At 39.2% G+C, this 23,524-nt stretch overlaps 1 protein-coding gene across 5 annotated transcripts in view; it reads right to left on the bottom strand.

The window, feature by feature from the left end:
* Window positions 1–5,879: 5,879 nt before the first annotated feature.
* Window positions 5,880–23,524, bottom strand: part of EFR3A (EFR3 homolog A) — an 88,988-nt gene continuing 71,343 nt past the window's right edge. For 4 of the 5 annotated variants that reach the window (XM_075415542.1, XM_075415541.1, XM_075415538.1 and 1 more), the window contains 8 exons: window positions 22,864–22,995; window positions 22,274–22,341; window positions 20,936–21,063; window positions 15,620–15,708; window positions 10,797–10,845; window positions 9,660–9,763; window positions 8,989–9,038; window positions 5,880–7,767 (listed from right to left, as the gene is read on the bottom strand). In XM_075415542.1, coding sequence (XP_075271657.1) covers window positions 7,662–7,767; window positions 8,989–9,038; window positions 9,660–9,763; window positions 10,797–10,845; window positions 15,620–15,708; window positions 20,936–21,063; window positions 22,274–22,341; window positions 22,864–22,995 — 726 coding nt within the window. In that variant the 3' untranslated portion in view covers window positions 5,880–7,661. The remainder of the gene's footprint in view (window positions 7,768–8,988; window positions 9,039–9,659; window positions 9,764–10,796; window positions 10,846–15,619; window positions 15,709–20,935; window positions 21,064–22,273; window positions 22,342–22,863; window positions 22,996–23,524) is intronic. The other variant, XM_075415540.1, reaches the window with a different exon arrangement.

A 23,524-nucleotide genomic window follows, 5' to 3' on the forward strand; every position in this document is an offset into this window, starting at 1 on the left:
TCTCCACTTGAGGTGTCTTCTGATGTTAACCATGACAGAATGCAAAAGCTCAAGTATCACATTACCTGAGACACTTGCATTCTGAGTTGTACCACTTGGAGCTTGCAAACCTACAGTAGGTCAAAAAAAACTCCAACACTGGTGTCAAAGATTACCCACTTCACACATTGTCCTTCAGAAGTTCCACTTCAAGTGATAGAGTCAAGAGTCAGGTTTGTTTGTGTGATCCTGAACATCCAGAAACAGATTAATAATTGATCTGGGGATCAAGTCATACCTCTCTCACTTTCTCTGGGAACTACAAAGGTCTCCAAGAATTCTGACACTTTATGCTTCAGTTGGCTTAACAAAGGCATGCTTTTATTTGTTACTGTTAACTGGAAAAAAATAAGAAAAAGCAAAATAAACATTCTACAAAATATTTTTGTTAATAATACTCCAAATTTCCCTTGGTTTTTAACCCTCTCTTAGAACAAAAGATGTAAACACCTTGTAGCTGACGCTGGTAGTCAGTCACTGAAGGGAGCTGCTCTGGAGCTGGCCCGGCCCGTGGCGGAGTGGCAGATTTCAGTGCACAGTGGGGTGTCCTGAGGCAGGGGAACCCAGGGCAGCAGAGAGACCCACCAGGAGCTGGCAGCTCTGGCGAGAGATGATCTGGGTGGTTAAAGTCCCCCAGCAGGATGAGAGCCTGCGAGTGTGAAGCCTCCTGGAGCTGGAGGAAGAAGGCTTCGGCAGCAGGCTCCCTCTACTAGACACCAGTCACAAGGTTCCCTTTGTTGCCCTGGTCTCTGATTCTTACCCATAAGCTTTCGACCTGCTTGTGGCTATTCTTCAGGGACAGCTTCTCACGCTGTATGGATTTCTTGATGTAGAGGGCAATCCCTCCACCCCTCCCTCCTCACCTGTCCCTTCTGAACAGCCTGTAGCCATCGATGGCTGCACTCCAGTTACGGAATTCATCCCACCAAGTTTCAGTGATGGCAACAAGGTCATAGCTTTCTAGGAGCATGGTGGCTTCCAACTCCTCCTGCTTGTTGCACATGCTGTGTGCAGTGGTGTAGAGGCACTTCAGCTGGGCTGATGGCCGTGTCACCTTCTTAGAGGAACACCCCTTAACTCATTTGAGTTTCCCTGTTGGCTTCTATTCAGCGTTGGTGTGGCCTCACCTTGAGTGCTGTGTCCAGTTCTGGGCCCTACAATTTAAGAAGGATGTGAAGGTCCTTGAATGCTTCCAGAGGAGGGCAACAAAGCTGGTGGCAGGGCTGGAAGGCATGTCCTGTGAGGAGCTTCTAAGGAGTCTGGGTTTGTCTAGTTTGGAGAAAAGGAGGCTGAGGGGAGACCTCATTGCTCTCTACAGCTTCCTGAGGACTGGAAGTGGAGAGGGAGGTGCTGAGCTCTTCTCCCTGGTATCCAGTGATAGAACACACAGGAATGGTTCAAAGCTGCACCAGGGAAGGTTCAGAGGGTGGTCAAACACTCGAACAGGGTTCCCAGAGAAGAGGTCGATGCCCCAAGACTGTCAGTGTTTAAGAGCCATTTGTGCAATGCCCTTAATAACATGCTGCAACTTTTAGTCAGCCTTGAATCGGTCACGCAGTTGGACTAGATGCCTTCTAAATGAAATCTTGAGAAGTGGTCCAGTGTGAACCTCAGGAGGTTCAACATGGCCAAGTGCAGCGTCCTGCACCCGGGTTGGGGCAATCCCCAGTGTCAATATTGGCTGGGGAATGTAGGGATTGAGAGCAGCCCTGCCAAGGAGGACTTGGTGGTATTGGTGGATGAAAAGCCGGACATGACCCAGCAGTGTGCGTTCACAGCCCAGGCGGCCAACCGTATCCTTGGCTGCATCAAGAGAAGCGTGGCCAACAGGGTGAGAAAGGTGATTCTGCCCCTCTACTCTGCTCTGGTGAGACCCCACCTGGAGTCCTGTGTCCACTCTGGAGTCCTCTCCACAGGAAGGATATGGAACTGTTGGAGCAGGGCCAGAGGAGGCCATAAAGATGTTGAGAGGGCTGGAGCACCTCTCCTATGAGGAAAGGCTGAGACAGTTGCTGCTGTTCTCCAGACTTAAAATGGGATGATGGGGACAATCTTTTTAGCAAGGCCTGTTGTGATAGGACAAGGAGTAATGATTTTAAACTAAGGGAGGGTAGATTTAGACTGGATGTAAGGAAGACATTTTTTACCACGAGGGTGGTGAAACACAGGAGCAGATTGCCCAGAGAAGCTGGTCTACTTGAAGATGTCCCTACTCATTGCAGGAGGGTTGGTCTAGATGACCTTTAAAGGTCTCTTTGAACCCAAACCATTCTACGATTCTACGATTCACTAACATTTCTTAGAACAAAAAACACTGCTACAAACTTTCTAGTGATTCAGCTGCCCTGAAAGAAAGGTCTGCATTTCTTCTCTGTAATCCTGTTCTACAGGGCTGAATTTTGTCACGAAAGTATTCATTACAGATCAATGACTATATATAACCTAATGCTGGATACAGAAACGCTGCCTGTTCTTCCAGGTCATGAAGCAGTCAACTAAACCAGACCATTTGATTTCCATGTGCAAACTGAATGTTGTGAGAACAACAGGTGAAAATGCCAGTGAATGCTCCTGGACAAACAGTTAATAATCTATAAACCTCTGGCTGGTGGTATCCCCCCTTCAGTGTTTTTCCTACACTAAAACTGGATAGGATTAGGGCAGTGCAGGGAAAAAAAAAACAAACCCACCAAAAAATCCAAAATAAAAACCAAAGCTTAAAGTTATTTAGCCACATAAATCTCACTGCTTATGTGGCTACACCATTAGCACTAGTGAAAAAAAAAAAGAGAACGTAAAGACTTTTTCTTTACGGGAAGGCAGAGAGGACAGCTAAGTGATGTGAGAAATTCCATTTGCATACAAGATTTTAATTAACTTTATCCCTTCCTCCCCTCTGTTATATAGTGCATTTTGGTACAGAATGCTACAAATCTGCAAAATGTCCATTTTTGTCCAGTGCTGAGGATGAGATCTGCATTACGCTGGCACGTTTACTTCCTTCAGAATTGGAATTTTTATCAGCCTTTTATCATAGTGATGAAAACTATTTTCTATTTCACAGCATTTATAAATAAAAATGATAAGGAAAAGGTCAGATAGCTAATTAGCTGAAACATGAAGAACTGGCCATTAAACAAGCGAATTTAGTGCATTCCTGCTTAATAATAACAGAAGCTCATTTCTCCAACTGACAACAGCAGTGCTGCTGCTCTGAAGCCTGCATTTAAAATACACGCCTAAGAAAACACCCATCCCTTTCTGCTAATTATTAGAAATTAGTATTACTTTCATGGTTATGAAAATATGACATGCATATATTCACTCAGATATATGTGGAATTTTCTGATTGCAGAGACAGAGATGAATCCTTTGAATCCATCAAGTAACAGAGAAATTACAATATAAATATGCTGTTACTGAGGTAATGTTGCCATTACTTCCTTCAGGCATTTTTCCAATATCTCTTCTTTCAGGAAGAATTTAACATCAAAGTTGTTCCATAGAGTAATTACTACTGTATGAATTGTGTTGATAAAGAGAAGTCTTAAATAATCCAGCTATGATTAGCCGTATTTATTCATTCTGAGATCAGTGCTGAAACAATGAAGAAAGAGAAGCAGAACAAGACGAGACATTTAGCACAGCTTTTTTCTTTCTCCTCTCATTCTCACAGAAACTTTACACTGTATTTTTCAAAGATCTGAGGCAGAGCTAGCCAAAACCTAGTTGTTTCCTCAAAGTGAACAACTAATCGACTAATTACTAAAGAGACTGTCTGCTTTATTAGATACTAATTTACTTATTCTAAGTTTTTAAGCACTTATTCTTTGTCTGTAAGCTGATAAAGTATTAAAGATTTAGGAACCTGATTTCATAAACAACTTGACGTAATTCAGGAAGACATGAACTCTGAAAACCAGCACTATTCAGACGTACCGGTCATCTTGATCACAGTGTCATTAAAACTGTGAGCAATGAATGATTTAAGTCTTTCAGATGAAGACAACAGTGTGAAGCAGCAAAAAACTCCAGACAGAAATCCCCCAAATACCCAGAAAGTAGCCCTTACAGAAAGTAGATGTCTACCCTCTAAAATTTCCTAAAAATACACAAAGTTCTAATTCACATCTGCAGAAATTAGGAACAGAGGAACAAGGGAAGAAAAGACAATATAATCCTCTATATATTACAATAGATCTCGTGAGCTAGAGAAAGTCCCATCTTCCTCAAAATAGAAAAAAAGAATTGTTCTTCCTGCTTCTCTCAGGGTGCACTATTAAAATCATTTAAATAAATGAATGCTACCAAAAACACAGAGTAACAAGCAACAGTATAATCCCAGCCCCATTACATGGCATTACTGTTCGAAAAACACTACTTGTGGATGAGCTGAATACAGATCTTCACACACTGACAACTTCATTCCTTGAAACTGGCATTACAAACCCAGTATGTTCTTTAACCAGGGAGGCAAGCCTGAAAAGCATAGCTTATTTATCTTCCTGCAGTTTATTTGCCATTAGGAAATGATTTTTGTATTGCTGCATTCTCAACTTTTGGTGGTCTTGGTAACAGTAATGGTTTAATCATAAATAAAAGTAGTAGTTTAATAATGCTGCAATGCTATAACATTTGCAAAAAACCCCAGAGTATGTAAAATGAAGTCTGCTTTAAATGCCAAAAAATTGCATCAACATGTTAATTGTTAATTGTGAGCAATAAAAATTAACTGACCGCTTAAAAAAGATGAATTTTAAATTTTGGTTTATTTTATTGCTTAAATATAGATTGCACAGTGTGTTCTTACATTTATCAAAATTGGTTCATCACGTACAGTACAGAATATATGACCATCAGAACAACAGACAAATCAGCCTACTCTGGCTTTGGCCACCAGGCTATCTCTATCTTTTGAAATCAATAAGGAGTTAAAGTGACCACTCCCAAAAGCTACATTTTTTCAGAATGACATAATGGGAAAGAGAACCCAAAGCAAAAGCTGGAATACATTTAAACAGCTGGATACCAATTTATAAACATTGTGACAGTACTCAATGTGTTGCAGATTACGCAGGGCCAGTATGCATATGGAGCTTTTAAATTCTGCAACTTGCCTCAAGAACATAAAGAGAGAAGTGAAACAAAGCAGCTTTATACTGTACAACAGCATTCTTAATTCATTTGGCTTCATTCATTAGCTACATATTGCAATAGCTACCAAAACAATACATTTCACAGTCACTCCCGTCTCCCAGCTGTCTAAAGGCCAGAGTGAAACAATTATCAACTTACAGACTCCCTGAATTTCCAGAAAGGAAGAAATCAAATATCCTGTGAACACACAGAGTGTTACAAGCTCTTCATTCCCTGCACAACACCCACACAACACCTGCATTTCCCAAACAGCTCATCTGAGCATTGAAAACATGGAAACCTACTATTAGCGCAAGTAAAAAATACTTCATAAACAGAACAGAAAGTGAAATGTTGATTCTAGTTATCTTCCCATGCAGCATTCATGCAACATATTTCAATCATAGAAACAATCCTGTATTTACAGCACAGTCTCCATATCTCAAGAGTGCAAACAGAAGTACATTCTTTATTTCTTAGACTCCTTATTTTCTTTTTGTACAAAAGTGCACAGTGTTACTCTTAAAAAATGACAGAGTGGATAAGTGGTTTACATTGTATCCCTAGGTTAGATTCACTATTTAAAAAAATTACACTCTTTATATAGGCCAAAAACTATTAAGTCTTACCTTTAAAAAAACCCCAAAAATGAAAACTAAAAGCTAGAGTCCTATTTATGTGTAGACTGTGGTCTGATCAGGCTGATACGCTGCAGCAGTAAAAATCACAACGGAATGCTGTAGATAAGGGGTTGTTTCGTCATCCACTAACAGCTGTGATTGCACTGTTAAACTGAAAAGAAGGTCTCAATTACCTTTTGAGTTTTGTGAATGCTTTCTGAAAGTCTCAGCATGTTATCTCATAGGTTTAAGTAGCTGATATTTCTCTGATGTTGTGTCAGATCAGGCTTTTAAAAGTAGTCCAGTGGAGTACGACAGTTCAAAAAACTTAAAATCTGTTCTACAGTGGGTTTGCAAATGCTCAGAACAGTCAGCAAATCAGCTGGCCTGATAACCACTCAGATCTTAGAATTACGCCATCACAGATTAATTTAGGCTGGGACTTCTGAAGGTCATCTAACCCAAGCTCCTGCTCAAAGCAGGGCTAACTCCAGTTAGATCACTGTTCATGGCCTGATCACTGTTTATCTAAACTGCTGGCTAACATTTATTACAGATATTTGAGAACATTCATTCATGTTTCAGCTGCTTCAGTCAGATTCAGATAAAGGGACTTCAAGCTTACTATTCCTGGCATCAACTAAAGCTGTCGTTTCTTTTTGCCTGCAGAATTCAGTGAGTCATAAAGACAGCCTCGACAATTATCATCAACAGCTCAGTGACTTACTGTATCAGTTTTGCTTTATTTACATTTGAATAGTATACTCAGATACATAAACCTATGAGAGTGACCACATTTTCCTTTTTTCACAAATGTTTGAGAAATGAAACAAAAACGAACACAGAGATGCATCTCTAAAAATGCTTTTGCTTGAAAACATATGTAATAAATTCTTGGTTTTTAAATGGTTTCATTCAGTTTTCTTTGAATTTCTAAAATATCATTAAAAAGCTGTAACAAACTACTGAGAAATACCTCACAGAATATATTTGTAATTTCTGTATTTATCATTTAAAATGCCCTCAGTTTATTTTCTGCTATACTAAATATCTCTCGTGTATTTATACTAAAGCAGACAGTAAAATACTACTGCATTTTCAAAAGTACAGTCAGTAAACCATACACTTTTTAAGACATGAAAAATATTGCACAACTCAGTGCTTCAAGAGGACATTTCTCCTCTCTTACACAAAGCAGTTAACTTTTAGCAAGAAACACAGGACATCTACTGGGCATATATATATAAAAAGCATGTTATGTGATGCATCAAAAACATACTTAACAAGTGCCCATTAATTCATTTGCTGTACTTGAACACATGTAAGGTATTGTTTTTTTCCATATAATCCAAAACAAACAAGTTGACAGCTATGATAGCATGAATAAAAGGGAGCTACGGTAGTGCTCCACTAGTTACATTTAATGAGATGAAGCAAGCCAAAAGCATTCTATTTAGACATATAATTGATGTGGAGAGGAGGAAAAAATCAAAGAAGAAAAGAAAGGAAAAGGCTTTAACAAGTTCTTCATTTACAATGCCTCAAATTAAAGGAATTTACAGAAATACAGATTCCTAAAGTAACTGAAATATTCATCTAAATGGTAAGACAAGTTTTAAATCTGACTTTTACATGTACTCAAACATGAAAATGAAGAAACGTGATATATGAAAAAACTAACTTCAAATATATTACAGAGGAAAACAAGACAGCCTCATGAGTTTGGCTAGAGTAATCTGCATTGGCTCGTGTCCATCATTATTTTAAGGTTAGTTTAGATGAAATAAACAATAAAATTTGAAAACTCATCTTGTTCTTTCTATTGTACTCTACTCTAAATAATGTCCAGCAGACTTCAGAAGACACTTAATACACACAAAGGTCTGGAAACTTCATCTCATAGACCGGAACAGATTGGTAATGAGCATGTCCAGCAGTAATGGTCATCGTTCCTGAGGGACTAGGTGGAGGACTGCGTGAGAAGAATAATCAATACATATAATTTATAATTATATAGATTGGTTTCTTTTTTATAGCTTTATACACTGGTAGTTGAGAAACTAGAGTAAACTACCCCCCCAATCATCAGTATTCTATCCTATTTCTAAAGTCTAATTAAATTACCATGCTTTGGATTTTTTTTGTACTCTGGTCTACATCATTAACTTCACTGATGTTACAGAACTATGAAAATGCATTTTATTACTAACAATTATTATTTATACTGCACAACAGATGCACACAACTCTCTACAATTAAGTCATGTACTATTTTGGGTGTTCAGTATCTAATTACTTTCTCCAACAGATACAGCAATGGGAAAACAACATCATTCTTCAATACTATTGATATACACAAAATATTGTAAGTATATTATGACGTGGTTTCTGAATATTCTTCACTGTCTAAAAGATTCAAAATAACAAGAAGAAAATGAAAGTGACTGTTTTAGAGGAAGACTACTCTTTTTCAGTGTACTGGTTTTGGCTGGAATAGTTTTCTTTATATTAGCTTGTATGGTGCTGTTCTGTATTTGTGACCAAAACAGTGTTGCTCACACAGGGATGTTTTCGTTATTGCCGAGTTGCTAAGCAGCGCTCACACAGGATCAAGGCCTTTTCTGCTTCTCACGCTGCCCTGCTGTGCATAAGCTTGGGGTGCACAAGAAGCTGGGAGGGGACACAGCCAGGACAGCTGACCCCAACTGACCCAAGGGATATCCCATGCCATACAATGTCGTGCTCAGCAGTAACAGCTTTAAGGGAAGAAATAGGAAAGGGGGAGCACTGGGAGTTATGCTGTTTGTCTTCCCAAGTAACCATTCTGCGTGATGAAGCCCTACTTTCCTGGAAGTGGCTGAACACCTGCCTGCTGATGGGAAGCACTGAATAAATTTCTTACTTCGCTTTTCTTGCGTGCTCGGCTTTTGCTTTACCTATTAAACTGTTCTTATCCCAACCCATGGGTTTTCTCACTTTTACCCTTCCAATTCTCTTCCCGATCCAACTGAGGGGCATTGAGCCAGCAGCTGTGTGGGGCTGAAACACCTATCAGGGTTAAACCACAACGTTCAGTTAATTATTTTCTGCTTATTATATGTGTTTATGAACACTATGACATGACCATCTGAAAGTTGTCACAATTGCTTTACGTCATTTTTCATTCATCACACTCTTTTTGCATAAAGCCTTACCGAATGGTGAGTTCCAGTATCTGTGCAAGTCTATCATGAAGCAAGTTTGCCTAGGAAAAAAAATTAAAATTGAGTTATTAACTACCGCTTATTGAACCAAGTTAAAAAGACTGTGCTAGGGCATACGCAGTGAGTGTGTTCCACATCACCACATGGCACATCTAGGCAGCATTTCCTGTTTCAATTTCTTTTCTCACTGCTGCAAGGATTCTGAGCCTGAAGAGGCATGTGAGATTGAGTGAGCCTGTCTTGGAGTGCACAGAATTATACAGCAAATTTTGCTGTTGCAGATGGGAGTTTAACAAGCCTGAAATACACTTTGTTATTCAAAATACAGAATGGGGAAAATACTGCTCCAGCTATCCCAGGATGAAATAGGAAGGGACTGTGAATCTAGATTTCAAAGATAGCAAGCAAAACTTTAAGATGAAGAGCACATGAGATTTTCATTCCTTTTCAAATAGTCTAGGAACAATCAAAAGCACACTTTAGATAACTGCAATCTCCCAACATTGATAATAGTAGAGACAGTAACTGAAGATAAAAACCTGAACTTCTTTAGAAGCAACAGCAGCAGTGACATGATAACATAAATCACCTTTAGCCAGCACATCCCCATTAACGCTTACAGTAGTATCTTCAAAGCTGTATAACATTTTTCAGAAACTCACTTTGGTTTCACATTGTGCTGCAATTTCTTCAAATGGCGCTTTTTGGAACTTCTCAATCACAAGACGCCTTTTTTCTTTTTCCTGTTCTTCAAGACCATTGTTATCTTAAAAAAAATTTTAAAAATTAAAGACAAATGTAATCTTTGCCTGTCAAGTGATATAAACCTTCAAACGCGCACTGCAGAAGCAGACTAGCACTGTATTTGAAGCAATGCAACCACACTCAAGCAAGCTGTCGTCTGTCATTGCTTCTGCAGTAAAATGCAGATACAATGTCAGGGAACTGGTTTGAGGACCCCAGTTTTGCCCCTTTCTTACTATGTGCTTTCATTACAAGCACATCCAGACTTCCTTTTGCTTTATTATCTGGACTCATGACTGCACTTCTCACTCACTGCATGTGAGTTCAGCTTCAAGAGAAAAGCAGGGTGTATCGTCCCTCCCAGAAATCACGCAGAAAGGTGGGCAAGATATCCTATCAGAATTTGCGAAAAGCAAGTTCAGCCTCCTATTGTTTAAAATGTCATGTGTCTTCTTTAAAACATCAATGTCTAACCCATCTTTTTGACAGGACTTTGGTAGACTGGATAGTATTAATTAGTAATTAATGATATGAAATAAGGAAATTGGATAATTCTGAGTTCCAGTAACAGGGTCACTTGTCAGCAAAAATATTCTTTTAAACAATTCAGATGTGTATCAACACAATAACTAAAAGACTGAGGGGTTTTGAAGACCACCATGTGTACCTTACAACCTATTTTCTGAACGCACTGAAGACCTGAAGGTTTTAACACGTGAAAAACATCTAAGTTGCTTTATAAATAATCAGTCAAGGGAATTTGAAAATCTCACGTTATTTCTAGCTTGGCCTGTAAGGGCAAACTTAACAGATGATAGGCATTTCCAGATGCTTTTCATTCAGTCACATTGGCTTCAGAAAATTAATTCACTAAAATTATCAAGATATCATTTCAGAAATTTAGAAATAAATAATTGAAGTTTTAAATAAATTTACTAGCTGAAGAGAAACAAATGTAATATTGTAATTATGTTATTCTGGCAATACCTTCTTCTCTAGCAATTCCACACTAATCTAGAGCTATACTGCATAAACACAATTGTAATAAATCTTACCAATTGCTTTCTTCAAAGCTTCAAAGGTGATTTCTTCAGTATTATCAATCTAAACAGAAAGAAAAAAAACAAAAAACGAATCATCATATATAACCAGCTTCTAAAAAATAAGGAATGTGATAAATACAGAAGGCCAAAATGGCCACAGAGCTTTTCTGCCTTACAAGTATCTAATAGCTTTATCTGGAGTTTCTGTGACAGCCAACAGACCACTAATTCACATTTTTAAGCCACTGCAAGAAGTGAGGAAATTTTTATCACATGAGATCAAAGAAAACTTCCCAAATTCTATTCAAGACACTCTATGGCAACAACACTTTGGAAAAGGACTTGAATATTGGCAGAACACTCATTTGAGTTGGTAATATGTTGTGGGGTTTCTATAATGTTAAGTCTCAGAACAGGTTCTCAGACTGCTATTGTGAATAATGGCAACAGCTTCCTGAGATGAGTTACCAGCAACGTGACACTAAAATAAGAGGTGGCAGTGGAGGGTAGAGTGGAAAACAGTTATTGCTTTAGGCTAACTTCATACCAGTATGGGCTCCAAATAATTTGGTGCTTATGTCACAAACATTGGAGCTAAAGGCCTCTTCATAATAAGCTATGTCTGATGCGCTGAGAAAATGTATTCATTTAGCAATATGAATATCCATTTGCTGCTGCAGATGTACTTCATTAGGAATTGCTTGGGGCTGCAAAATTACCAAGGCATGAACACTCTCTGAAAAGCTCCAGCTCACAGATCTTTGTGTTTCAGTTCTTTATAGACCTATAGTTTCTATCAGTAAGTATATTATACAGTGAAACCACCGCGATATTACAGGAGACTGCTGAGATGGCAGAACAGTGTTCACCTGAATATAACATGGTTTCTTGCCTTGAACTGTGTTAATTAATCCCTCAAAATTAACTACACGTAAACAAGTAGCACTTTTATGTTTCCTTACAAACACTAAGTGTTTAGAATGGTCTAACATGATTTAAGATGAAAGATCTGTAAGGCAGCAAAAAGCTATTTCACCCAATTCAGAAGACTCCGAATTCTTTCCGTTTTTTAATTCATTGACTTGACCTACTGTAAATGGAAAAGACAGTAGAAATAGCTGTTTCCTTTTTACATTACCGTTATTTCAGGATATGGAGCTGTAAATGATACTTTTCCAACAGATTTTACTACATTAGCCTTGTATTCTCTAACTCAACATATATAAAAGGTTAACAAATAAACAGCAAAAATCCCTTCATGTCAAATATTTGTGGATATGGCTAGAGATAAATAGTATTCAGGTTTTGAAATAAATACCTTTTACATGATTCATATTTGGTAAATACTATTTGTGTCTGGCAGCGTTTCAGATTTCTAATTAACATCTGTAGTAGCTGCCGATATTAACCAGCATTATATTTCGTTATTAATGTCCAGAAGCACTAGCTGCTTTTATAAGTGTTTTCATCTTATAAACAGAGATAACTAATGAATAAACCATCTTCCTGAACAGGATTCGCTAATGGAATTGCCACAACAAAAAACTTTGATTGTGCTCACAGAAGAATTGCAATCGTATTGTAAAGAATAATAGATATTTTACAGATAAACAGTCTTCTACCTCAGAGAGTGGAGAAATGATACATCATTAATCCTAAAACTTCCATTAATTAGGTAGTTTATCCTCTCAATCATAAACCCTATGCTCCTTTATTTTTCAATTTAATTCTGCTGACAGGTATGGATTATGTTATACTTACTAATCTACGTAGCAAGAGAACAAGATTTTATATGGACTTTTTCTCTTTTTTTTCCTCCTTGAGTTACATACAGTGTATCATCTTATGTTACAGGTGGCCGAAACCATGCATTATGAGGAAACAAGGATTAGCAAAAATTACAGAGCATGGTTACCGAAGGACGAGGCTGCCCCAGGGAAGTGGTTGAGTCACTGGAGGTATTCAAAAGACGTGTAGATGTGACAATGGATTGAGAGCAGCCTCGAGGAGAAGGACTTTGGGGTGTTGGTTGACAAGAAGCTTAACAACAAAGTTGTTAGCCAACAGAGTGCGCTCGCAGCCCAGAAAGCCAACCACATCCTGGATTGCACTAAGAGATGCGTGGTCAGCAGGTCAAGGGAGGGGATTCTGCCACTCTGCTTGGCTCTGGTGAGACCCCACCTGGAGTCCTGCATCCAGCTCTGGAGCCCTTAGCACAGTAAGGACATGGGGCTGTTGGAGTGGGTCCAGAGGAGTGCCACAAAAATGATCAGGGGGATGGAACACCTCTCCTGTGAGGACAGGCTGAGATAGTTGGGCTGTTCAGCCTGGAGAAGAGAAGGCTCCGGGGAGACCTTAGAGAAGCCTTCCAGCATCTGAAGGGGGCCTACAAGAAAGCTGGAGAGGGACTTTTTACAAGGTCATGGAGTGACAGGACAAGGGGTAATGGCTTTAAAGTGAAAGAGGGGAGATTTAGATCAGATATAAGAAATAAATTCTTTACTCTGAGGGTGGTGAGGCCCTGGCACAGGTTGCCCAGAGAAGCTGTGGCTGCCCCCTCCCTGGAAGCATTCAAGGCCAGGCTGGATGGGGCTTTGAGGAACCTGGTCTAGTGGAAGGTGTCCCTGCCCAGGGCAGGGGGGTTGGGTTTGGAACTAGATCTTTATGGTCTCATCTAACCCAAATGATTCTATGATTCTGTCTGGCGCTTGAGGACATAGTTTAGTGGTGAACTTGGCAATGCTAGGTAAATGGCTGGACTCAACGATCTTAAGCGTCTTTTCCAACCTAAATTATTCTGTGATGCTATGATTAACCTATTGAAGAGCATAATACTGGAGCCTTACCATGACTGAGAAGTTCATTCTGGTCTATCTACCAGTTCTTCAGTTGTTCATGATTTAGGTATCAAGGTGCACTCAGGCAATTGGAAAATACTGGTTTTCCCTTTGCATTGTAAAGAAACACTGTGAAGGAACTAAAGGAGGAATACTTTTTTTCATGTTTTTCTGATTAATAAAATTCTTGTTGTAAGAGAGACAAATCACAATTCATTATCCTAGACACTACCACATTAAACTGAGAACTCTGTCCTGAGTTCAGCCATGACAGGGTTAATTTTCACAAAAAGCCAGGAGGTGACACAGCCGGGAGGATGACCCAAACTGACCAAACAAAATGGGGTGCCGTCATGGTCGGTGCTGAGTGGGGGAGCTGGCTGGGGAAAGGTTAATCGCTCCTCTGGAGCACGCTCGTCTTCAGGCAGTGACAGAGAGTTGCTCTGTGTATTCCCTTGTTTTTGTATATTCTTATCTGTATTGTTGTTGTTACTGTTTGCTTGCTTTGCTGTTTCTGTTAAACTGTCCTTATCCAGACCCACGAGTTTTGCCATTTTCTTCTGATTCTCCTCTCCTCCCAACCCCACCGGGAGGAGGGAAGATAGAGCTGTTCTTTGTTGCCAGCTGGGGCCAAACCATGACAACTCAGACAAAGATTTTGATTTATCTACAACTGCTATATCCCCTTCAAAAAAATGTCTACTTATCAATGCTTAACACAATATCAGCATAATAATCTGAAATTTGAAATGGACACTTCTCTTATTTAATTCTACTTTCAAGAGAGATTCTCAGTCACATATAATCACACATAATACATGATTTCAAAAAATGATACTAGTGACAAACACCCCCCTTCCTATTATGAGCATTTACTTTCTTCAGAATGCTGAAGATTGGAATAATCTCTCTTATTTTTCAAACACTTTTTTTTTTTCTTTCTCCTAAACTTTTATCTAGCTTATCTGTATCCTTGCTAAAGCACAATAGCAAGAAGTGAACACAAAATATAATCTGAGGTATCATCAGCACAAAGCAGAAAGGAATAATAATAATGATGCAAAACACAAAACACTTCCGTCAGTAAGTTCTAAAAAGAGGCTTGCTCCTTCGCAATAGTTTAATATTGCATTTTTAACTAATATTCAGCTTGACTCTGTCCACACATTCTGTTTCCTGTCCCTAGCCAGTTTGCGCTTGAAGATGCTAAAGGTAGGATTCATTTCCAGGTACAAACACCTCAATTTCAACTGCTAATCTCCATCGCAGCCAGAAATCTGGTTAATAAAAATCAGCAGAATCTTGAAAAAGATTCAGTAGACACAGAAATTTATTTTAAGCAATACTTCAAATGAAGTGTCAAAAGATGTGGGATAATTTTAATTATAATGCAGTCTTCCGAAGGGATAATTAGCATCAGCTCCTGTACCCTACATATAAACTTTTTGTTGCTACCTTATCCTTCTTGTGTCTTTAAAGCACGCACGTTAAACTCTTCTGGAAGGAAGAAGTGATACTGTAACGTGGCGTTGTAAGGAGCCTGCCTAGGCTTTACCTGCCCCTCTCAAAAGACAGCAGGTCTCCCACTAGTCGTCTATCTGTCAGCCCCATGTTGATAAACAAGCCAGTCAGATACTTCAAATGATGCAGGGATACAGATTCAGGAATTTAATCCCTCAAAATGCAGAGAAAATATTTTAGAATATTCACTCACAAAATAGTAATTGTTTGGTGTATATATGTGTTGCTACCCCATATTCTATACTATCTCTAAAAACTGTAGTGACAAAATACTTCATATTTTTATACAGCAACATGAGCATCCGTGTCTTTGACAACACATTTCTACAAACATAGGAATTAAAAAAAAAAATCAAACCCCTAAAGCATTTAACATTGTTAGAAAAATTACACATTACAGACTTTCTGGGAAAACTTCATTTGCAGTCCCTCTGCGCCCCGGAGACGCTGCTTTAAAATATCCTGTGATTTTCATACCTTATCCTCCGTGTTGTTGCCAGGCAGAATATCCACCTGAATAGATACCGTGTCCACAATGCTCTTCCTCCTGGAGAGTCTGTCTTCATCTACAATAAATACAACTTATCTCACTTTTTTGTATAACAGCTGAAACACGATCAATCAAATTTCTACACATCAGATGCAAATTTGTTTCTATATGGCTCTTTAACCCAAGATCTAGTTTATCATTTGTATTGTTGTAAAAAATGATCAGTTACTGTTTTAAATTATTAAATATGGAGGAAAATAACCTCTTTATTGTCCCTTCCCCCTCTCATCCCAAATCTTGTCAACTTTCCCTTGAACGCCCAGAATTTCAAAAAATGAGATGAGATCTTATTCAAATGCAGAATAAATAACATAGTATATGACGATATATTGCTGCAGAGTAATATGCAAAAGCCTGAACTTATATTTTTGGTTGTGAAATTGAAATACTAAGGTCTTAATTTGAAGGTATTCCAAAACAGAAAAGGGCTTCTTGGAAGATGACTCAGTAACAGAAGAAACAAAGACTTCTGAATGGAAATAAACAGCAATCCTTCCTTATTCTTGTTGCTACAAGTACCATATTCAGCAAGTCAAAAAATCAACTTGGTGAAAAAAATTTTCTCCATTTCTAACTTCCTACAAACATTGTAGCAAGCCCAGCTGGCCTAAAAAGTTGTCAGAATAAGACCAACTGTGCTACTACTAAAAGGAGCACAACAATTTCATTAATGCTTAAGCAGATATGATCAAATGATCCATCAGTTGATGGATTTTCCTTTTGTGACTGCATTTCTGAGACAATACACCAACAATCTTTTATCATTTTCCACATTCAGTATATTACTGTAAGATTAAAAAAAACCCAAACATTTACAGATGTGTCATGAGTATCCTCTGACAAATGGAGACCTTCAGGGCCTGACTTTCATGCATCTCATTTACAAAAATATGGATTGCAATGTCATATTTTAGATTTTAGCTGAGATCAAGCCATTTGGACCTGGCCATTATGACTTGACGATCTGCACTGCACATAGACAGAAGCACCTACAGGCACTTGATACTAGGACAAGGATAAGGAGAATGACCGTAAAACTCCTCCACCACAAGGTAATTTATGCTGGTTCTTCCACAACCTTTGTTTAAACCGCTTCTACCAAAGAGCTTTTGCATTGCAAATATTGAACATGAACAAACAGAGTTCATTCCAGCAGAGCTGAACACACTCAGCTTCTAAAAATCATGAAATAACTTTCAGAAATAACTTTCAGAAGTCATATAAATGAAATGCCATTCTAAGATCAAGAGGCAGTGAAAAAACAAGATTAGTGAAAACCACCTGAATTCTAGCTACCTTTGCCAGGTTCTGAGTCCATGAGCATTTGAAGTGGCATTTTGCAGGATTTCCTTAATTTTTAACCCCTGACAGCTCACTGGTACACAACCCAATACACAGATTCTAAGGACAGCACCTTAGCCCCCAAGACCAGACGCAAGACAAAACTACATCTTTGCTGCCACCTTGCTGCTCTCTCCATAACTGACATGCAAACACCAGAAGACACATTTTTGTATTTTTACTTTGGATAGAAATCATTTCTGTAACGGATGCCTCATTGTGCTTGCCTAATAAAACTGCCCGTTGGTCTCTCATTTCAGCACATTAGTGAGTAAAAAATTGTGAAAATTGCAGTTTTTCCTGTTATGCTATAAAGCTTGTCTCCACGCACATGAGAGCGCCCAGAGGCACGAGGGCAGTGGTGCAATCCCAAAGCCCGCTGCCTCGGTCCCCGCCAGGGCTGTCCCAGGAGTCACGGCCCCATGGTCCGGGAGCAGCACCCACCCCACAGGGCAGTGGGAGCAGCTCTCTGGGTCACCTCCCTGACTGAGGCAGCGTCAGCGCCTGCGCTGCAGGACACATTGTGGGATGCAGGGGAGCAGCATCTTGGGATTGCGCACGGCTTAGTATGGGATGTTTAGGGGAGGAACCAAGGGCAGTGAAAAGGAGGACTGAGATGGTTTGGGGAGGAGTAAGCAAGCAAAATAGAGGGATAAGGGGATAAAGGCATCAGTCCCACGTAAACTGGTTGCTGATCAGCATGTGCATCTGGCCATGCCTCATCAGTGCAGCTTGTCCCGTCTTCTCATCAAATCCCATTTCTCTTTTCCTGGGTGAGGGACTCTTCTTTGTGCAGGTGTGTGCATGGGGTGGGGGGGGGGGGGTCTGAGCACAGCAACTGGAGTCTGATCACGGGTCAGAGGGCCTGTGTGTCTGGAGTGAGCAAAGATGCACAGCATCAGCACATGATCACGAGGGAGAATCAAGCTGGACCAGCAGGTGAGCAGGTCAAGTGGCCCAGGAGCTGGGGGTGTCCACGTGCATCTGGCTCTCTATGTGTCTCTGATGGGGAGGCACCTGGAGGGACCAGGAGGCCCAGGTCAACTGTCAGGAAGAACATGGAGCCTGGGGTGTTGACTGAGACCCAAGTGTGCCTTACTGTGCACAACAGAGATCTGTACCAGCAGCTGGACTGCGGCTGTGGGCCTTGTGGGTAGACAGTGCCTAAGCCCAGCTACTGGTGGGATGCACAGAGAACATATGCATGTATACTTGCTCCACTAATGGAGCACTGGAACAGGTTGCCCAGGGAGGTTGTGGAGTCTCCTTCTCTGGAGATACTCAAAGCCCACCTGGACAGGGTCCTGTGCAAGCCTGCTCTAGGTGACCCTGCTTTGGCAGGGGGGCTGGACTAGATGATCTCCAGAGGTCCCTTCCAACCCCCATCATTCTGTGATTCTGTGACCTTTATGCTGAACAGCCATTGAGTAAAATGAATCGTCATTCTCTAAACAGCTGAGAGCTTCTTCCAACTTCTACCAAGTTCTTGTAATTTCACTCAGAGGTAACTAAGACTATCACAAAAGTGACACCTATGGCCTTACCAACTGCCCAGGAAAAGAAAATAGGAAGCTAACCTTGTAGAGTTCCAAATCAAGACTAAACACAAAGGAAAACCCTGCAGCAGCTAACATTACTACACATATATCAAGGAGATAAAAAAAAGCAGAAGGAAACACTAAGTACAGCACAATTTCTGGTCTAAATGCCTTCTAAAAGCATATTTTTGACTATGCATCTCCTACACACACACAACAGCTAGCAGAAGAGCAGGCTGACCTACAACTCATTTTTACCTTTTGATTTATGTCTGCATTTATGAGTTTTTTTGCCTGATGGAAATAGAGCTAAGTTACAAAAAAATACATACGTAGAGACAAAAAAATTATTAAATGTACACTCACATTATCAGCTTCCCTCCTACCCCAAATAAGGTGAAAAATTTGCAAATATGAATGTCTTTCAAACTGATAAGAAGTACCAAAAACTGAAACAGAGACACAATGATGATTTTATGTTTATAAGTCATTGTTAAGCATTACATCAGTAATATTCAGAAATACTAGAAATAATTAGGATAAAATCTTTATTGTTTATTGAGGTTTAACCATAACTCTTACAGGAATATAGAAAAAAATGGATTCATCTTTTACTAAAATTATTGATATATCTTGAAACATTATAATCTAACATTATAACATAATTGTAGAAATTAAACATATAAATGAAAATGAAAAGTTTTAGAATTCCAAAATATTCACTTTGGTACTGATTTAGTTAAATGAAAACCTTGGAAGCTCAGTTTCTCACAGGATTAGGGATTAATGATCCCTATCAGATATGGTAACAGACACGAAACCACTTTTGGTTACCGCTCTTTGCAAAAGACTACAACACAAAAAACCCCAGCGATCTGATTCACATACTCAAAAGATTTAGCATTAAATACGTCTGTTTCTCATCACCTGAAGAGGCAGTTAACCACAAACTTGCAGCTAAACTTGCTTACCTTTGTCAGAACTTACTTATCTTCCTGTGTAGGTATGCATTTTTATGCTAGTACCCAATAAAAACCTAGCAAGGTCATCTGGGTATAAACACATCTCATTTTCTGGAAGAGGCTTAACATTAATTTCCAACCAGGCTATCTGTCTCATTCTATTCTCATTCATTCACTCGAAGCCAGTAAAAATTGAAAATATTTCCTTACTTGCTACCTACCTCTTCTGCCAATACTAAAACATAATGTTAACTGTTTTTTTGGATGCCAGAAGAAATAATCTGTCAAGTAGAGCAACATTTGCCTTTTTAGAAGATGACAACCAGCAACAGAAAACACAGACACTGCAGCTGTGTCTCAGCACATGGGACAAAACTACGTCTGCTTTTCTAGGGAACATAGCATATACCTCCCATAGTAGCTATTCAAAAAAGCTTATTCGAGAGCAGGTGGCGATGTCTCTGAATCATACTGCAAGTGTGACAGATCTGGCATTCACTGTCCATATGTACTAAGTTTCTTCCTATGCATGAGCTACAGAACATAGGAATCATACTTTCCTGCTAGGAACTTCTATTTCTAAAAAGGTCATGCTTCAGACTGGGATGTCCCCTAGTCTATTACAATACTTACCAGTTACATAAAGCAACAAAACATGCACAGTTAGTAAAATAAATGCTTCAAACATTTGTTTTTCAGTAAGTTGCTCAATTGGCTGTTGAAAAAATATTAAAAGCAGAAAACACACAATGGCACATATTAAGCTAGTCATTCGCACGCTATTCATACACCCTGGATGTTCATGAACTCTCACAAATCTTCCTCAGGCACACTTTATTTTCACTGTGTTACCTGACACTAAGCTAGCATAGGTATCCAAGGCAGAAAAATCTAATATTCTTGATTAAATTAACATCTACTCATTGAGAAATTGACTAAAGCAAATAACTCAAGTCAGCATTAAGGTCAGATGGCGAAAGCATGGGGTATATTCCATCCAGTGTTTACATAAAAAGGATAAAGTATGCTGACTAATATAATCCTTCCTCACCTGCTAATTCAAATTAATACAGAAAAACATTAATAATCACCACTATCATCTTAGGTATTCTTTTGAAAGCAAAGACTTCATTAAGAAGAGTTGAAGTGGGTTCAAGAACTTTCTGCCCCACCTCCTGAATTTAAAGGGGAAAAAAAAAAATCTTAAAAGGACAAAGTTGAAACTTCTTAGCAACAGTCCAATAGCTAAGGAGAAAAAGAAAAACATCTTGAGAGAACAAAATTATACTATGATTACATTTTGTTGCCAAGTAGTCACATTACTTTGCATTAGCACAAAACACATCAGGAAAGCATTCTTAATAACTGGTATTTAGTAGGTTTGCCAGTAATCACCACTTACCTGTAACCTGGGGTACATATGGAACTGACAATCTTTCCACACTGTATCCACTGCCTCCTAATGATTCTGCAATCTTGTTTGTCAGGAAAAATAAATTTTTTTCATGCTTCTCTAAGGATTTTGGAAGACTGTCAAAATATGTATTTGAAGTTATTATCTACCAGCAGAGATTTGTTCATTAAGTAAAATATTTTTCCAATGTCTATGCAAGCAACCAAAAAGGGTCAAAGGCAATGATTTGATGGAAATAAAGCTTGCTCCTTTTTTTAGGAATGAACATACACCCCAAAAGGAGTCCTTTAAACATCTCTGTAATATTTTAAATTATCCTAACACTTCTTGGTTATCTGAAATACATACCTCACCTATTCTGGCCCCATTTTGAGAGAATATGATCTCTGTAAAATAGAAAAAAATGCAGAGCAATAGTATTTGCCATCTGCCAGCAATGTGTCCTTGTGGCAAAAAAGGCTAAGGGTATCCTGGGCTGCATTAGGAGGAGTACTGTCAGCAGGTCAAGGGAGGAGATTCTTCCCCCTTACTCAGCACCAGTAAGGCCACACCTGGAGCACTGTGTCAAGTGCTGGGATCCCCAGGACAAGAGAGACATGGACTTACTGCAGAGCGTCCAACAAAGGGCCACTAACGTGGATTAATGGACTGAAGCATCTCTCCAATAAAGAAGGACTGAGAGAGCTGGGATGGTTCAGCATGCAGAAAAGAAGGTAGATCTTATCAATGTGTACGACTACCATAAGGGACGGAGGGTGGAAAGACAACAGAGCCAGGCTCCTTTCAGTGGTGCTCAGTGACAGGACCAGAAGCAATGGGCACAAACTGAAACACGGGAGGTTCTGTTTGAACATCAGGAATCACTTTTTTACTGTCACAGTGACCAAGCACAGGCACAGGTTGCCCAGAGAGGTTGTGGAGTCTCCATCCTTCAAGATATTCCAAAGCCAAAGGATGTGGTCCTAGACAGCCTGGTCCAGGTGCCTGTGCTTGAGCAGTGGAGTAGGACTAGACACTTTCCAGAGGTCCCTTCCAACCTCACTCATTCTGTGATTCAGTGAAAATGCATTTGGTTGTGTTAGCATTTACACTATCATCATATTTTGCAGATGAAGTGCCTCTGACTACAATAAAAAAAGTCTGAAAACCAGATTTTTTCATATATACATATATGCTAGTAATGTTTGGTTTTCTTCTGCCTATCCTGCACACTATTAAACCTCTACATTATCTTTCACATATGCAGCATATTTCAATGATGTGCGATTTTTAATAGTAAACTGGCACATTACACTGTTCATTAATTCACATTCTGTATCTACTTACTTGCATTTGTCTTTGAAAATTGTTTCTGGTAGAAAATACGCTGCTTCCAGACTTCTAGTTTCAATGACCTGAAAAAAGAAAGGGACAAATAGCACAAACAGAGGAGTTCCGTAGCTATTTTCTCCAGTGACTAAATTGCTTAAAGAGGTTCTGCTGTAACAGATTACCAGTTCTTCACTCACATCTGCCTCAGCACAAATGTAGCCTTTATAATTTCTTTTAACCAGACACAGAGATTGTGGCACTCACCCTTTAGAATAAAAATCTGCTTCTCGTGGTCTTGTGCATGTCAGTACTGTTTTACCAAAGCCTGTGAGGCTGTAAAGTCTTATACCAGACGGGGATTTAGCCCATTACATATGGTACCATAAATAAAACAAAAATGCTACACCTTGAGAGAAGAACGTTCTGTGCATAATTTTAAGAGTCAGCAAGTAATGCCATCAGAGACCAAAGACAAAGAGCAATGTTGGTGGACACAAATACAGGAGATCAACACCACAAGCAACTACTTGACAGAAGTTATTTACCCATTTTACAGTAGAATGTGTACAGTTCTAAATGACTTAAATTACTTCAATATGTGTTACCTTGCTGACATGCTGACAAAAGGCAGGAACTGCGATCATCTGACTCAGAAAGTTTAGATACGCTGCAACCAATGCCATGACACCACAACGATTAAACATCGGCAGATTATCCTCATTGATGATGGCAAGGTCCTGAAATATAAAGGACAGCATTACACTCCCCACAGCTAACAGGCTGTTCTGAATATATGGAAGTCAAAATTATTAGTAGTAACACTAGCTGACCTATGATGACTATTTGGTATTACTTAGCATGTAATACATCTCATCTCAAAATCCTAATCTTTCAGCTCACTCCTGAATTAGGTGTATATTGATCTGAAGTGAAGAGAGCTTGAAGGATTCAATCCCTATGAAGAGAAGTAAGTCTACTCAACTCAAACTTCTGTTTCTCAGAAAGACAGTAGTGGTTAATGACCAGTTGTCTCTTGTCCTTATCACCTGCTGATCATAACTTTTTTTCAGGAAAACTAGAAACAGTAGTTTAATAATAAAAATCACTCTTGTGAGTCACAGACATAGTACCACAACAGGAATCATTTAATGCTTATTAGCAGTTCTATGTTTATTTAGATTGTATTACTTTTGTTCTCGTAAAACACACAATGACTAAGACATTGGTTTGGTGACATATTTTAAAATTAAAGATGCACTCTGCATT

This window comes from Opisthocomus hoazin, chromosome 3, assembly GCF_030867145.1.
Source record: "Opisthocomus hoazin isolate bOpiHoa1 chromosome 3, bOpiHoa1.hap1, whole genome shotgun sequence".
Classification (NCBI taxonomy): Eukaryota; Metazoa; Chordata; class Aves; order Opisthocomiformes; family Opisthocomidae; genus Opisthocomus; species Opisthocomus hoazin.